General features: G+C 49.7%; 4 protein-coding genes across 4 annotated transcripts; 3 read left to right on the top strand and 1 right to left on the bottom strand.

Moving 5' to 3' along the window:
• Positions 1-1644: 1644 nt before the first annotated feature.
• ETH_00030655 (uncharacterized protein) lies at positions 1645-2403 on the top strand (the record flags this gene model as incomplete). The annotated part of the gene is made up of 2 exons (XM_013378880.1): positions 1645-1819; positions 1943-2403. 2 exons carry the CDS (start codon positions 1645-1647, stop codon positions 2401-2403), a joined length of 636 nt encoding a protein of 211 aa, XP_013234334.1.
• Positions 2404-2487: 84 nt separating this feature from the next.
• On the top strand, positions 2488-3170 carry ETH_00030660 (uncharacterized protein; the record flags this gene model as incomplete). Its single annotated transcript, XM_013378881.1, has 2 exons — positions 2488-2871; positions 2919-3170. The coding sequence occupies 2 exons, from the start codon at positions 2488-2490 to the stop codon at positions 3168-3170; spliced, it is 636 nt and encodes a 211-aa protein (XP_013234335.1).
• A 305-nt stretch (positions 3171-3475) lies between these two features.
• Positions 3476-4216, top strand: ETH_00030665 (uncharacterized protein; the record flags this gene model as incomplete). Its single annotated transcript, XM_013378882.1, has 2 exons — positions 3476-3825; positions 4024-4216. 2 exons carry the CDS (start codon positions 3476-3478, stop codon positions 4214-4216), a joined length of 543 nt encoding a protein of 180 aa, XP_013234336.1.
• A 1694-nt stretch (positions 4217-5910) lies between these two features.
• Positions 5911-7851, bottom strand: ETH_00030670 (uncharacterized protein; the record flags this gene model as incomplete). Its single annotated transcript, XM_013378883.1, has 1 exon — positions 5911-7851. One exon carries the CDS (start codon positions 7849-7851, stop codon positions 5911-5913), a length of 1941 nt encoding a protein of 646 aa, XP_013234337.1.
• Positions 7852-17435: the final 9584 nt, after the last annotated feature.

The raw sequence follows: 17435 nt of genomic DNA on the forward strand, positions 1-17435 counted from the left end.
AAAATTTGACAAAGCAAACTGTCACTATCCTACGTCTGCAAAGAAAGAGTCACAGAAAAAGATATCAATCACCCTTTCTGAAATCATAAAATACAGCAATTAATGGGTTGCTGCCACTAAGTTTTTCATGACGGAACAGATGAGCCGTCTAGTGATAAATCTTTTCGCGACAATACGGAGCGAATTTGATGCATCTATCTCTAGCGGGTACGCGTTCAGTTCTACGCCAGGCTTTGTCTCCTTTAAACTCGACGCCACGCCTTATGCAGTCAATGCATATTTTTCGCCGCAATTTCGCTCATAAAACATCCCTCTGTCCTTGGTCACACAGTTTGTTAAACAATCTTCTCAACTATGGCACTGACCTGATTCCATCAGGGAGAGAGAATAAGCACCGGTCAGAGCAGTCCTGCAGGCTCCTAAGCGGGTAATTTACAAGCAAGGCAGTGAGAGGAAGCATATGTAGCGCGCAGGCACTACAATAGGGCTTGCTGGTGACCTATTGAGGATAGCTAACTGATGACCTATAAGCGGTCAAGAGGTTGAGACGCAGATTGAGCGCTGTAACCTCTTCCTAGTGAAATAGAAATGCAATTTATTAGCAAATTAACATGTATTAACTAGAAATGCCTGAGAACTCTCGAAGATTGGGGCTGCCGACAACGCCGGAACCGGTGCGCGTCACATCCTCACCGCACAAGCAAAGCAAGAACGATAAGAAATGACTTTTATGAAATATGATTTTGGGAACTTGAAACAAGATGGTCATTCTAATAAGTTGTCTGACGTTACACGACCGATGCTTCTGTAGAAGAGAAGATTTCATAGAACGCCAGAGTTGAGGGTCGTGCAGCATCGTATGCAGTGCACAGGGACTACAATGAGGCTGGCGAGTGTCCTACAGATGATAGCTAGCTAGCGACCTACAAGGGGCCGCAACACTGGAGGAGGACAGGACCCTCCCAAGGGGAAAAAAATAAGAAAAACTATTAGTTAGTTCTAATTAATACGTGAAATGTGCGGAAATTGTGTGGAGATTGTGGCTGGCGGTAGCGCCGGCGCCAGTGCGGACCTCCTCCCCATAGGGCCTAGGAGGTGAGCTCCCAGAGGGGGGGCTAATCGACTAGACAGGTTTGAAACACTTTGGAATTGTTGTATCTCGATGGAATAAAGCTGTAGAGTCCGAGAAATGGGGCTACGCTAGGCTTAGTTTGTAGACCTGCTCGAGGGGTAGGAAGCAACGTAGTCGCAGCAGTAGGCGCCGCGCACTACATCGTAGGCGCTATAGAGAACGCAGTGTACTACATTTGAGGGCTGTTTCGGGAAGAAGAACTATTTTTGCCGGACCTGAGAGTAGAAATACTTTGTTTTAATGATTCGCATCTAGATATCTTAGCTAAGTAAGCGATGCACCTACGCAACGGACGCGTACTCGGACCTATGCAACAGGAGACTTCTACAATGTCAGCAAACAAATTGCCCAGTGGAACACCAACCCAACTTCAACATGCTACCCCGAAAGCACTTGTGGCAGAGCGGCCGAACGGGCATAAGGAGAAACCCCAGCAGGTGGCACCTACAGCAAATGTCAACGGCATGTCAGGGGACAGTCCGTACGTCACGTGAGACCAATTCCACTCTGCGATGGCTGCGATAGAGAATGTTATAGGCGGGTCTGGAGAATTGAGCGCAACGTCGCCTATACTCCCTGAAGACTGCAGTACTATGCAGGCCTTTTTGATGCGTACCCAACGACGGTACACCCAGATGGGATTGGAGACCAGTGAGTGGGCAAACACACTTTTCGACCATTTTGTAGGTCCGGCTCTAACTTATTTGGATGTATCTACAGCGAACTATCGACCTAAGCGACTGGGCGACTGTATAGCGCCGGCTTGTGGAACGTTTTGACAAGATTGTACGGACTAGTTTGCGGCTGTAGCGGAGCGTGGAGTTGGGATCGCCCCCGACGAACTCGCTGACTTCTACTGCACTAGGCTACCAACTGACCTCCATCTTCTCATTACAAATAATGGGCTGGTGAAGAATACTTCGTCGGAACAAGCGGCAACAGCAGCACCGCGACTCTATGAACCTAAGCAGACCGTGCTAGAGCTACGTGAAAAGGCTAGTCGAGCCGTAAGAGCTGGTACTGAGGCAAATGAAACCCAACAGAGGCAGGAAAATGGAGCTAGGCCTGGAGGAAACTCCGGTAACTGCTGCGAGTGTCAGGGTCGTGGACAGCCCGCACGACTTTGTCCCAGCAAAGGGGAACGAACCAAGCGCCCGCGCGAGACCTGCAAGAAGTGTGGATGTGTGGGTCACTATGCTCGTTATGTCCTACACACGCTGAGGCCGTGCCGAGCTGGAAAACAAGAGCAGTACGCAACCTATCCGTCCTAGTACTGAGAAGACCGAACGTTTAAACCGCGAGGCCTAGGCGTGGTTGGAGACGAGCGTTCCAGGCCGCGAAGCCAGGGCAAAGGGATGATGCGTGCGGTAGCGACAGGACCTAATGCCATTCCGGTATCCTTAGAGCGGGGAAACAGCCTCCGCAACACGGAAGAGGAGAACAAAATGAGCGATGAGGTCGTGCAGGGGACTCAGCCGCCTTTGGAAGCGCGATTGGAGTTTGGGCCGGCGCCAATGCGGAATGAAGAGGCTCCGTGCGTGAAGGCGGATAGCAGCGGGAAATCTACAGAAGCGACAGAAGAACCCTGCGGGCCAGAAGCGATAGAGACAATGCCGCACTGGTGGCGGGAAACTACCGCGAAGGAATCTTGCAACCAAGGAGGAGACTTTTGTTACGTGAATGCAACAGCGGTACTTCGCGTTGAGCTCGCAGGAAGTTCATGCGAGGATGCGTGGCGGGTATGTCAGCGGGGAGGCTGAAATGTTCGTACGGCCGCCACCTACAGGGTATAAATAACTCCCACGCGAAGACTAAGGCGAAGGCACATATAACGTCGGTTGTTCGCCAGGCGGCGGCCGACGCAAAGAATCTCAGGGCACTATTGCACGGTTTGCATTACATCCTGGCCATGCCCGACGATGGCTCGTCAGTGGCACTGAGGTTCACGGACGAATGGCAAGGCGCACTTTGCTGCGCGTTGATCGGAATTGACCCAAAGCCTCCGGTTGTAGCCGTCCTTTGGCCTCTACTGCCTTGATAACAGCGGAAGATGAAGAAGAGTCTCCATGGCCTACGGCAAAACTCGAACACACACTCTCCGATGAATGGATAAATTCGACAGAAGCACGAGCTTTATTGTCTTGCTGGTCAACTGTCTCAGCAAGATGGCCCATTTCGTTCCTACAAAGGAGTCATTCACTAGCAGCTCATACCGTAGAGCTTCTAGCGGAACGTCTTATCCGCTACCATTGCTTTGCGGAGGTGCTCCTATCGGACTGAGACCTCCGTTTCCTGTCGGATCTCTGGGAACAACTATGTCGGCGTTTTAGCATCAGTTGCGCCATGCCCTCGTCCCACCATCCCCAGAGTGACGGTCAAACTGAAAGGGTTAATCGCACATTGGAGCAGATGCTCTGTACCTACATTCAATCTGGCGAACGCGAGTCGGAGAGCTTGCTTCCGGCCTTGGAACTTGCGTCCAACATGACAAGCCATTCATTCACTGAATTCTCTTCCTTCGATGCCGTGATCGGCAAGAATCCGCTAACTGCTGCGAATCTTGATGTCGTAGGCGGGTTAGCCCCTATGCTCACTCCTCGGATGACTAAGGTTTTTCCGGCAGCTCTGCGACGGAGCACAGAATCACATCTTGATGGCAAAATGGCAGCAGAAGTACTACGCGGACACAAGGCGTTAAGCCGTGGAGTATGCAATGGGCGACAAGGTCTGTGTCAGTAAGAAGCATCTACCGGCTTTGAACAGCTGCCCTAAGTTCAAGCCCCACTTCCAACGACCCTTTGAAGTCATCGACCGTATAGGGGGAGTCGCTTACCGTCTCGCTCTGCCTCCCACCTATGAATGCCAAAACGCTTTCCATGTTTCGCGCTTAGTTCCCCATCACCCCCGCCCTCCCGGATTGGTGTTCCCCAGGAAGCCGACGCGGCCTGGCCCCCTATACGCGATGCGGCAGGCAGTGTAACAGAGGAGCATGGGGTAGCTTATATCGTGGACCAGCGCGGCTCGGGAGCCGACGGCCAGTACCTCGTCAAGTGGCGCGGAACCCCTGAAGATCAACCCACCTGAGAGCTCACTCACCACCTCACAGGATGCCCGGCTATGCTTCATGCTTGGCACCGCCTCCAGCTAAGACACATCCAGGATCGACACCGTGCTGCTCCCCCTGAGGCGTAGAGGCTTGAGTCCGTGAGCTTCCGCCACCCGCAGCGGGGAGGGAGCGCTGCGCACCGCTTGCCCTCATGGCATTAGCTTTAGAAGAGAATAGAGACTGAAAAAGCAGAAATAATGTGTTCTGAGTAGGCCGGTGCAGTGCGGCAAGGGGGGAAGTTATAGTGCGCAGGCACTATAAGAGGGCTTGCTGGTGACCTTAAGAAGATAGCTATGTAGTGAATAGCACCTTCTGCTGCGACTACGGTGCTAACTGGCCCGCGAATAGCGCACCCTTTGAAAACCACCCTACTTTCAACACATCTCTCATGAAACAAATACCAAAGCATCAATAAAATCAGTCATCTTTGCGAGTTCTCAATCCGATTTACCTAAAAGTCCCCCCACTCAGCGTTCTTGTTTACTTGGCCCCGTGGAGAGGTGGCCCGCACCGGTGCAGGCGCTATCGCCAGCCCCAATCTTAGGGTTGCGCACTGGTGTTCCTGTACTGGCCGTGCGCCACTAATCTAATCATGCTTGCCTTCTAGCTCACGTTCTTCTCCCTTCAAAGCATCGTATATCAGTTCCAGCCCCAATAAATTAGCACATGGATCGTTTTGCCATCAGATGCCCTGTTACTTCTTCCATGCCCACCTAAATGTTGGGCTGTCAACGTTTAGCTGTAGTGTACACATTGCACTCTCCTTGGCCTTCATGTTGCTGCTTGTGGGGCATTTGTCCTCGCCGCCACTGGGCTGGCATCTGCCCTCTGCAATCAGTGTGCACATCGTTGCACGAAGCTGCTGTTTCATAGCGACAGCACACCATGCAGTCTTTCTAGCGACTTGCATTGCAGCTCCTGGAGGTTGAATATGTTGCTAAGGTACGTGATGAGTCGCTGCGGGTATTACAGCCGCCTTCAGCTCGATGCAACAACTGTGATATGCAGTCAAAAAATGCACGGCGAGAAGCCGGAGAACATTCACAACACCACCCTAAACTACACGCCAACTAGATAGTGGAAGAGACGCTAAGTCGAAAGTAAGTAGGTCACAGCGATTACGACCAAGACCTACAGCCGCAATGGGTTTGCTAATGTCCTTGAAAAGGCTGGCATTAAAAGAAGCAGAAGGTTCACTATGACCGGATGAAGAATGGCACACGAGCGGGAAACGTCAAAGGCGAGGGCAAAATTCTCCTTGCCGCAGTGGCAGCTCAGTAGGTCGTGGAAAGGAACACACAGCATCAGCAAAATCGACAGCGCTAGGAACAGCCAAACTTGTTGGTATAAGTCACGCTTGAACAAGCGCAACAGGCGTTCCCGCTGCAACGAAGGCTGCTGTCTTCGCTCTTGCAGCAAATGCTGAAGGTGCTGGGACTTGCGCAGTTGCAAATGAACATTTTCAACCACAACATGATGGTACCATCAATACTGGTACACCTCATGATAGCAGTCATTGCTCGTGCAGCAGCAACAACCGTCGTCAAGGCACCGCAATTTCTAGCTTTGCCCAATTTTTTGGGCAAAGCTAGAGTACCCGCATCTAAAGCTGCTCCTACTGCCAACGCTAGCTTAAATAACAACGGCAGCACCTGCTCCTGCACCAGACATCCTAAGAGATAGCTTCTGTATGAGGCGAAGCCGTGCACTGCACGGGCCACTTGCAAATGGGGCATACGTCACTTTGCTGCAACCACGTATCTACGCAGCTCACATGGAAGAAATGAAGACAGGGAAGGAAACGCACTATTTGAGCCTCCACAAAAGAATCCAAACAGATGGCACATTTTTCTTTGTCATCTTCCTCCCCAGCCTGAGCGCTGCTACTGCTGCCACTGCTGCGCTCGCCGCTATTGCAGCAGGTCGCAGAGGCAGCAGTGGTGCGGGGCGCTGATGTCCGGTGTTTGAAAGGAAGAGTCGGTAGCTGCTGCAGCACGTGAAGCGGGGTTCCTCGCTGCTGCTGCGGTTGTTGCCACAAGTCCATCTCACCCCACAGCTGCTGCTGTTGCAGCGACACTAACACTTGACCAAACGCACTATCAGCCGCTTCTCCTGATGTGGCTGTTGCTACTACAGAATTTGTTGCACTCCGCTGCAACTGCCGCTGCCATGGCAGCATTGTCCTCCTAATCCGGCGGCGGGAAACAACACGGTTAGCAGCAGTGGCTGCAGCAGAGCCTGCAGCTAGGTTCTGCTGTGATCTCATTGTCCCAGCTAACGGATGCTGCTGATGCCGGAGCTGCTGGTGAACTTGCTGTTGGTGCTGCAGCAGTTGCAGTTGGTGTGGGAGACCCTGTGGAATCACGAGGTATGGCAGTAAGTCCGTTGGCTCGAGACCAGTAGACCTAAGTCCCGAAACGGCCTCGTCCATTGCAGGAGCCGCAGCAGCATGATGTGTTGCAACTGCAGCTAGGTGTCCTTCAGCGGTAGCTGCTGCTGGAGGAAAGTTGCGGTGGCTCATCCGTGTGGCAGACCTTTCATCCCGACCAAGTTCGCCCCACAAAAATGCTGCTGTATCTCGATCGCAGATTGTCTCGTGCTGCAGGCGCTGCTGCTGCTGATCCGCTGCGAACACAGATGCCCGCGCCGAAGTAGGGGCTGTAAAGCCACATAGCTCAGGCTCCTCATCACTTGAATCGACGCTGAAACCTTCCACGGTTGTTGCAGCAGCAGATGCTGGGGCGGAGCTGGCAGAAGCTGCCGTCGGTGACAACCTGCCAAAGCCTCCCGCAGCCTCTATCGTTGTTGCCTCTGCCGTTTCCGCTGCCCCTCTGGAGCTGCAGGGCAAAAAGCGAATTGGAAGTAGCGGACTCTGCTGGTGCTGCTGATGCGGTGGCGCTCCACGAAGAGAGTAATCGAATGGTAATGGTGCGCTCCTGCTGCTATCGTTGGCTCTCCTCGGGCAGCCGTTATGATGCACTCCAAGTAGTCGCTCTGCTTCCGAGTCCGTTGCCGCTGCTGGTGCGGCATCTCTTCTACCAATAAAAAGACAGTCATCGTCCTCTTCACTGTCAAGGTCAATTAGTTCCCTGACGGCACTGCTGTTACTGCTGCACCTGTCGTTGCTGTTTGCCCCGTCACCGTACCCACTAGCCATACTTGCTGGGCAGACGCGTCTGTCTTGCGATATGGGGCTACTACTACTGCATCTCGTGCTGCTCTTTCTGCTACTCGTGCCATCCCTTGCCTTCGCCGTCTCCTCACCCTCAGTTGCGGACAACTCAAATGCTTCGGCAGGGCAAAGGTGCTTGGAGTGTTGTCCTCGGCTATTACTTCTGCTCCGGCTACTATTGCCACTGCCGCTATTCCTTTCGCAGCCCCTTGGACCTCTCAACATCGAGCGGCAGTCAGTCATGCCACTGCTGCTGTCGTATCTACTGTCCGCGGTTTTGCTGTCCCTGCTGCTACTGCCGACGCTGCCGCTGTTGCTGTCAAAGAGACGCGCCGCTGGTCTAGCCAACTCACACACTATGTTGACGTTCCTGCGGTGCCTGTGTTCGTTGTAAATGTAATTGAAAGAATCGGTCTGCCTGCCGTGTGCTATTTCTGCCATAGCTTCATTTCCTGCAGCCTCTGTGCGCGATAACGAGCGTTCAGCGTCAAGTTGTTTTTAGTTACATTTGCAGAATAGTCGGTGGTGTTGCTGTCGAGTTTGGTGTGGTTCCCTCGCGTTGTGCTGCTGTTCGGGCTACTGCTGCTGCTTTTGCTGAGAGAACCACCGGGGGCAATCGCACAAAATTTATAGAAAGGCAGCACTGAACCCTTGCTGCAGCTGATGAATCTTGGAGCGCGGCAAAACGTGAGGATCTAACCTTCTGCTGCTCCTGCTGCTGTCCCCGATCTTGCTCCCGCGGCCGCCTTCTCTGCCACACAACAGACCGATTCGTTGAACGTTGTTGCCCGTACTGCAATTCAGACTGCTCTTACGCAGCTACAACAGCCACTCTACCCCTCCGTCCACGCGCCGCAGCTGCCTTCATTCAAAGCAGATGCTGCGTTTGCTTCCGTTGCTCACGCGTATGTACGCCTATCGCTGTTCCTGCGGCCCTCATAGCTTCAGCTCCAGTCTCCCTTCTCGTTGATGCCGGATCGAACATTCAACTCCTAAAAATGTGTTTGTGCTGCGGGAAGCCCTCTGATATGCAGAATCCTGTTCCTGCTCAATCTGCTTTTCCCGGATCTCGGGATTCTTAGCCTTACACTGGTAGCGCATCTGCAGCCTTCCGTAATGCTGCCGAGAGAAGATGGGACAGTGAAATGCCTGGACAAATTAGATGAGCTCAATAAAATCGCACGAGGACTACCATTCTTGGACGACGGAGCCGGAAGAGCTTTAAGTGAAAGGAGCCCTAGTTGGTTGCGAAACAAAGGTAGTATCGGTGACCGGCTCTCATATGCGCAAGCTACAGTCCACCCAATATATGAGTCATTTGCAGAGACACTTATTTATAGTGTACTGTGAGCGGCAATGTAAGGGCTGAGGTTTCAGACGGTAGCGTTTCACTTGTAACTGTAGAGGAGTAGGCTGGTGAAGGTCCCAGATTGATTGCATGCTAGCGGCAACGTGACAAATCTGCTGGAATCATATTTCGCACCACTGCTGTGTTCTTCAAGCATTAAGTAAATAATCAACACAACCATATAGATGAAAGAGGGCTTATGCTCAGCCCATGCAAAACCGCGATATTGGCGTGTACTTCCTGCCGCCCGCCACCTGCGTGCTATACAGCAGACTCTCGGTACATTTCATGCGACTTTCGAACAGCTTGAGCTCAATAACTGATGCGCCCATAGAAATTAATTTAGGGTTTGGCGACACAGCGAAATCGTATTGAACGCTTCTTCATGTTCCACTCACCGTTACGCGGTTGAGCGGAATTGTGAAGTCCTATCTCACTTCTGTATGTTCCACTCACTGTTACGCTGCAGAGACCCAGTAGGTTCTGCTCGGGAAAAAGCTCAGCATGAAATACCAACATTTAAAGCGGAACTATGAGAATACGTTCGTGGAGTATAATGCGCAATTTAAATCGAAGTACTGGCATTCGGGAAGTAGATTGTGGAAAGGCGTTAGGTGACAACCAGAGTCTGAAGTGGCTGACATTACCCTCCTCTGCGCAATATAGAAGATTACTCGCACCCTTTGTGTATATTTTCATCATTTGTCATTTGCATTCCACAGGTAGGCTGCAGACGGGGCTGTTGTCAGTAGCTAGGCCTCTAGATGTCCGCAGCAGGTGGTAGTACTGGCTAGCCCCGTGCGGCAAAGTCTCCAGATTATTGCTAAAGCAGAAATTGCTTATGAAAAGAGCTAATTATGGCTTCTCAAATGAATCTTTATAACGGCGAAGTTGGCTCCTTCTGTCCCTACCGAGGCTTGAACGAGCGTCAGTACACCACTGTCGGCTCATGTGCAAAGACGCCCACTAAAAGGCTTCGATGCAAATTGTAATGCATGGCACCAATTCTCAAGTAACTTTGAACTTTCGCTTTTGTATTTTATTGCTCTGGGAGCGCATGCTTGCAACAGGCTGGCTGCTTAGCGTCCATAATCGGTTACTGTAAAGCGAATATGCCAGGACCTGACTGTAAGAAGCCCTAAACGCCAGCACATAGTAACTGTAAAGACTAAGAAAAAGAAAAAATGGGGATATTCTGCTCTCAAACGTGTCAAACCCGAAATGGAGGAAGCCAGCGGGTAGAAGTAAAGCGTAAAAGGCAGAATCTTGTGACAATGAAAGCTACAACTTCGATAACAAAGTATGAAATGCAGATGACTTTTAGTCTGTTTCCTCGTAGCCGTCACCCATTTGGCTGCCAGGCATGGTGTCTCGCACATGAATTTTCCACGGATATTGCCAGGTTAAAAGGTGGCCATTTGACCACGTGTGAGGTCATTTTGCAGTAATGTAGCCGGTGTCCCTTGCCCTAAACTTGCCTATAGTGCAAAAGAGAAGCAATATAGACCTATATCGGCTTCAGTCGCGAGTAGGTCAGTACTGTCACCACAGCCACTGCTAGGTCATGCGAGCTAGCTTGCTGCCTAGGCTGACAAGCAAGCTCGTGCCCCCAGCGGAGGCCTAAGGCCTCATGCTTAAAAGAAAAACATGCGCCTTTTTGAGGCGGAGCTGCTCTTTCATGGACCCAAAACATCTCACACATATTCAGCAATCTACGGCATTGACAAATTGGAGAATATGGCAGCAGTAAGCGGGCATGCTGAGAGCTTCACTTTTGAGGTTCTAGAATTTTAATGGTACGCGTAAAATTCATCCAATCTTTTGAAGGGAACGTTAGAAGAGGCAGCGTCAGACACCGCACAAACACCACGTCCTACCGAACCAGTGCCAAAGTCCTATCACCAATGCTTCAGACCGAAACGTGGCCTCCCCTAAATGCAAATCACCAGTACATGTAATATCAGCACATCAATACTATTCATGATCTGAGGAAAAGACGGTGCTTGAAGCTGAAAAGCCTCCCATGAGAAATGCAGGATCATTCGTGAGGAGCCGAACCCACCCTTTGACGATGCCCCAAATGATTAAATGGTAATAAATGCTAGGCACATTTGCGAAACACAAAAATTGCCCAAGGGAGATGCATGACCCGACCTACCAAATAGGCATCTGCGGACAGCAAACATGTACTGGCTCCAGAACTACCTTGTAACGACTGAGCTGCTTGTCATGGTTAAAAACTTTTAGTGCTCCGAAATATCTTTTTACGTACTGTTCCTCTTCGTACTTTACTCATCGTTTTTTTGTGTCGCTTACGGTGGGGATTCTGCATGTACATTGAAGGTGGTGTCCTGCTGCAAAGACTCTGTGAAGTAGCGGCCTCCCCTTAAAAACAAAACGAACGCCTGTCTTTCAGTGTCTCACAAGCAAACAAGACATATGTGTATACTCTGATGTAGACGGGGGCATACTAGTCGGTGCAAAAGCACTGCATCACACAGGAATTTCATGTGAGCCGCTGCGACGAACAGGGCGGTGTGGTTATGGTGGATCTGCGCCACAGCCGACAGCCAACGCTGAGAGTAACATAGTGTGCAATTACTCTCAGATGGATACAGATTGTCACATAAAACACAAAAAAATGCAGTTTAGCGTTTTAGGCCGTTCATTTGTTTTGAATTTCCGCGTGAGTCGGCAAAAGCAATCCAATGGGCTCCTTGGAGACGAAAATTAGTGTTGTGAGCTAACTCTTTTTCTGGCAGCCCAAATGCAGTGTTAATACAATGAAGTCTTGCAATAGTGCTGACCCTGCCGAAGTATGATGTAAAAGAACACACATTGTATCAGCACCCCACAGGCGCCACTGTGGACATTCCAAATACACTCCTAATGTCATTAACAACATGAAATTGGCACCTTTCTTCCGAATCTTAATGGATTCAATGTAAAAATGTCGTTGCACAGAACCGCAGGCATTTCAAACCGTATTTCTATTGCTGTTTGCAGTGCCGCTCACCCTGTCTGGAGACCCCCGGAACATGGTGACGTGGAGTGTTCAAGCTGTTCCATGATGCGTCTTGGAACGCAGAAACTGGCAACATCTACAAATCAAAGAATAAACAAGGAAAGAACAAGTACAAACATTTTTTTATCGCCTTGATTTCTTTACTTCTTGAGATGTGCTATTCTCCACTGCTTGTGTCTAGTTTCCCACTTGCGGCGTTCGCAGTGAACGATTTCCTAAAGGCGGAAGGCGCATTTTTCCCTGAAACGAAACACATCACGCTGCATAATGAAGACGCTGTAAACTCTAAAAGGGTCTCTGCAACGGTTTACACGCGCTGGCGCGACGCGTCTGTCTTCACCAAACTATCGGCAGTCATCGTCATATTGGGCGTGGCCTTTGTCACATTGCAGTGCTACAAGTCACTGAAAGCTCAACAGAATTACATTAAATACGATTTGACTACACGAAGGTTAGCGGCGGAAGACGAAGACGGTTGCGGGGTAAGTCTGGGCTCGCCGATGAAGGCAAGTGTCCATAGAAAACCACGACACACTCTAACATTGCCCGCTGATTACCGAAGGGAACCGCCACGTTCCGGCAATCAAGTAAAATGGCAGCCGAATGACTAATATTCGTGTGCGTAATTTTTTCTTCGATGGCTAGCTTTCTTTTGGCGGATGAGGATGCTCAACAGCCTTTTGAAGCTTGGGCAGGTGGGCCCAGGCACTGCAAAAGAATTCTCATGCTGACCGGCGAAAAACGGAAAAGGCGGTCTGAATCTTAGTGATGGCCTCAGCCTCTGAACTTGCGTTTTGTGTGGGTGATTGACTACTTCTGAGGCAGCACCGTCCATTGAATTGCGTTACGCTCATGAAATTAAATGAAGAATAAAGATGGGAATGCCACTTGCTGAACAGTGCAGGACCACATTGCCGGATCACTCTTTGTGCTTGTGTGATCTATGTTTTGTCGTTGTGCTCCCGCTGTGGATGCCATGTGCCTTCTGTTACTTTTCCATGTTTTCCACGTTCCTGCTTGTCCACTTCATGCGTGAGGCTACTTTGATGACGTCTAAGAAAAACTAGTCCAGCCACAAAAGATACCTTTAGCAAGATCCAGCGATCAAGCCCTTGAACAACGTGACGTCTATCCCTTTCAGCTAGTCGCAGAACGTTCACGCTGAAACACATCCACGTTGGCCAGGAGTGCAAAATACCAAAACCCGTTCAATGTCACCAATGAGACGTGGCCTATGGACTTTGGTGCGTTGTGTAACTAAGAATGCTTGCTTGACCAGCAGCTTATCCCCTTTCAAAGTTGTTGTGAGCCGACAAGTTGGTGCTGACGCAGGGCGTACGCTGTTCAACTGGAGTAGCCTTAGAATAGTGTCATGCAGCTAGTGAAAAGCTAATGCAGAAGCACTCCACGTCAGCTCATATAGATTTTTTTCGTGTGTGAATAGGTGCGAGTCCCGCCACTCCTTCGGTTTTCTTCCATGCTTTAGCAGCGATATGGTTGAGTATGTCTTGAGCATTTACAGCAAAGGAAGCGTAAGCGTTTTGGCGTTGGTGGTGGATGGCCATACGCTGTCACGGTACCGCGCTTCCTTTAAGCAGAAATTGTTTTCATGAGCACCTGCAGACTTCCTGTGCGTGACAGGAGAAGGGCGGGTTGAGTCTGACCACCGCGATGTTTCTACTCCAGGGTTACTGTGCGCGATTTATGCGCCAGACGTCCTATTAAAAGCTACCGGGAGGTGAAAGCCTTCAGAAAAAGACGTGCTATCTTCAACGCAACACGCTAGTGAATGCTTTCAAGCCTCACGCTTTGGCGCGGGAGCATTAATGTCTAAGTTTGATCTTGTTGTCAAATTGACAAGACAACTATACATCTTCCCAAACTCGAAGAGGACGCTCAGCACGCACGGAGTTGTTCCCAATAGTGGAGCTTCATCAGATCGAAGGCGGCAAGACAAGAGGCTACCTTGTGTGTTAGGGTAATGTGACTGGGATGTCTTTCTCTGAATGCATTTTCGGTTGAACTTCGCAATGTTATCCCGGTTATCCCTGCATTACCGAAGAAATTACCGAACAATGACTTGCTGAAGCATGCGCAACACTCTTTGCTCGATAATTATTTCCGTAAGGCTAAAAGCGGAGCGAAAACATCACCATTTTTATTTAGTGGGTGCGTGGTATTCTTTGCCATCGAGAACAGAAGCTCAAGGTGCTTTAGTACCTCTCACAGTTGTCTCGACTGCTCATCGCGCAGGCGCTGAAGACGTTTTGAGCTATGACTTTTGTTTTGGATTATCATCTATTCTTGCTTCAGATCGAGTGTCTTTGATGCGACTGTGCAGTGAAGAGGGAGGAAGCTCTGATGTGCGCTACATTCCTTTGGAGTCATACAAACAGTTGGCCAGACTGCAAGCGCTTCAGGGTGATTGCTAAAGCAGTGCAGGCCCTTTTTTACGCAGTTCGCCAGAAGTCTACGTAGCAAACACTAGTCAAAAATAATTGAGCCCCTGTGGGCTTCTGCAAGTTTCCTTGCCCATACCGCCGTTCCAGTAACGTGGTGCAACACTACTGCTGCGACGGAAGGCTACCGTGCTCTTCAAGTAGCATTTTGTGTCAGTGATTGTGATCGTGGCTGTCACGAATGCTTACGTCTGTGATATATTCAGTGGAAATGTGTACCGGGTGCAAGAGGCCTTAATGTGATCACGGGTGGTTCGGCTGATTCTGCCGCTTGGGGACTACTAGCAAATGATCGGTCTCGGTTTTTGTGTCACTCGGTCACCTAAAGGATTTACTGGCTTCAGACAGAACGAATCGTGCTTTTAAAGAATGTTATACCTCAAGCGCATAGTGCCCGTTGGCACTGGGATTCTGTGACGTATGCAGCTCGTGTGTTCGACGATTTCTATTTGGCAACTAACGTTACGATGCGCCCTGTGTGCCGTAGATTTTGCGACTGCTATGGCACTGCACTGATGGCAAGCCTGCTGGTGCACTTACTGAGGGTGCGACGTTTGCTTTCGACCGTTTGCATTAACCTTTCAAGCTCTACTTTTGACTTTGCAGGAAGCGGCTTCTTGCTGGTAAGGATTTTTCCGAAAACTTGCAGTGGGTGAGTTCGCCGCATCGTATGAAGCAGTTGATTCAGCGAATATAGTCGGTGCGAAAACACGACTGTTAGAGGACTGTTGGAGGGTGTGAGGGGATAGTGGTCAATGGCGTAATCAAGAGGCTTCACGGCCCTTTCACTGGAAACATACGTCGAGTGCTTAAAATTGTTTGTTATCGGGACTCGTGAAGCTAGAAATCCGTCTCCATCCGTTGAGCAATCTCTTTCAAGGTACACAAGGCAAACTTACATTTTTGGTTTCGCATAATGGGTGCAAGTAAAATCTTATTTGTGACTTTCGTCGTCGAAACCTGTGGTAACTAGGCTGAAAAGGTCTGGCGCCACCAACGTATCAGCCAACGATCCTTTCGGCTTAGCATTAGTAAGGTAGAGGAAAAACGTGATTAAAAATGATAAATCCAGTTTAGAATGAGCATATTGTCACATGGGCGTGCTTTGTTGCAACTGAAAACTTTTCTAAAGGTTGTGAGACACATGGAAGCATCGAATGATTCGTCCACGCACCACTGCACTGGCTATGAACTTTGGGCGTTTTTGGCGCCTGGGCATCAATGTTCACCGTGCTGGCTCTGTCAGCAGGTATACTAGCTATTCAAGACTTCACTGTGCTTGGATTCGAATCTAGAAGAAGCGCTTTTACGCCTATTAGTGTTAAAATGTGTTTGCTTGTGCATGAAAATGCGTATGTATGCGTGTCTCTGCCTGCGTGTCTGCGTGTACCATTGTGCTTGTGTGCTATTATGCTTGTGCATCCTGGTGTGCTTGTGCTTGTGTGCTTGCGTAACGGTTCACCATTTGTGAGATTCTTCGTTAATTTATCGCAATCGAAGACGAGAGAAAGCTTGCACATCAGGAAATAGTTGTGCATCTCGTGCATATTGACGGCTTTGCCTCTTGAAGAAACGTAACACCGAACTGCATGCTGATGTATCTAGGAAGTGCGCTGGGTTTGTTGTGTGCATTCAAAACTATGACGCATTAATGCGTGGCAGGAGCTTTTAGGGGTTGTGCCTGGAAATCGGCAAACTGGTCGCGACAGCGTCGCATGTGCAGTTTCGTCAGACGAAGAATATGCGCAAGGTCATGTGGATGACGCCAGTGCACGTTATTTTTGAGTGTGTGTGAACATGCTGTACGAGCTGCCTGACAACGAGGTTGACAGCCTTTTGCGTCAGCCCCGTCATGTGGCTGCAGCGTTGGTGACGGATAGTTGCTACGTCGGACATTTGGCATATCGAGTTAGCTGCATTCCTCGGGCGCCTTGGAGCTAGATGCTTGAGGATAAGCCAACTGTCAAGCTTTTACCTAGCATGATAAAGTCGCTACGCGAAAAAAGCAAGAGACGAATCAACCAGCTTGATGGATTGGTTGTGGACACCAACTAATTCGTGTGTAGACTGCCATTCACGTCCGCTGCATCACAGTGCAGCACCCGCAGGACGAAGACAGATATTCACGGCTTAGCATATGCATCAATGCGTTGCATGACTAAAGGCCTATTGGCTTTTCTTTTGGTATGGCACCATGGTGTGTGACCGTTGTTTCAAGCTTGCAGAATGTATGCTAGGCCTTTTGAGTGCGAAAGCCAAATGCACGAGTAAACATAAAGCAAGGCTTCTTTCAGAACTAACAGGTGTTCAAGAAAGAAGTGATGATGGGCAATGCGCTAAAAGCAGTCACAAATGAATGGCATGATGTACAAACGGTTTGAATGGGTCACCGTCAGGTGCGTGGGTGCTTTTAAGCTGGGCTGCCAACCAATTGTTTTCGGTTTGTTGTCAGTTTCATATGTTTAAATACATCTTCACTGTATTGGCTAGAGCAAATGTATGGAAGAACGAACTGGTGTCTACAAGCTCCTTATGTGATTTTAGCGACACGCATGGACACTTGTTCCACAATTAAAACGTTGCGAACTGTGGCCTTTGGGCTGTTATATCTGCACATACCACCTGCCTGCGTTGGTTGCTTGCTACGATTACTTCGGTAAGCTGCGCATGACGAGATGATTTGCAAGTGAAATGGGAAAATGGGTCACTGTTAATCAACCAATTTGAGGTTTTATGCAAAAGGGTACTCGCTTTTTGTTTTGCGGCGTCGAAATGCCAGCGGTTTCTATCTTGTTGAATATCGGTGCTGCGCATCTATGTCTCGTCACGAATCACGAAAGGGACAAATTGGTGACAGAATACACGGGAAAATTCGGCATATAGTGCCGCTATCTTTTGCTTCTGGAGGTTGTGAGCTAATCGTGGGACGTGAAACAACCAGGACAGTAAAAGCTGCTTGGCCCGAGGGCTCTGCAAAACAAGAAAACATTTGTACTGGCGTCCTTGTTCTTGGTAATTTCCCTTTGTATTCTCCAGCCTCGTGCTATTTTCCCAGTATAACATCCAGCGAGCATGAGTCAATTTCATGATGTGGAAAGGATAAAATACTCTGGCGTCATATTCTATATGGCCTGCGTGGCTCGCATGTGGGTTTGCAGGCCGTGCAGCTGCTCGCAGTAAACAGCCAGGAGGA

The sequence above is a fragment of the Eimeria tenella genome, genomic scaffold, assembly GCF_000499545.2.
Source record: "Eimeria tenella Houghton genomic scaffold, Eth_scaff112, whole genome shotgun sequence".
In the NCBI taxonomy this organism is placed as follows: domain Eukaryota; phylum Apicomplexa; class Conoidasida; order Eucoccidiorida; family Eimeriidae; genus Eimeria; species Eimeria tenella.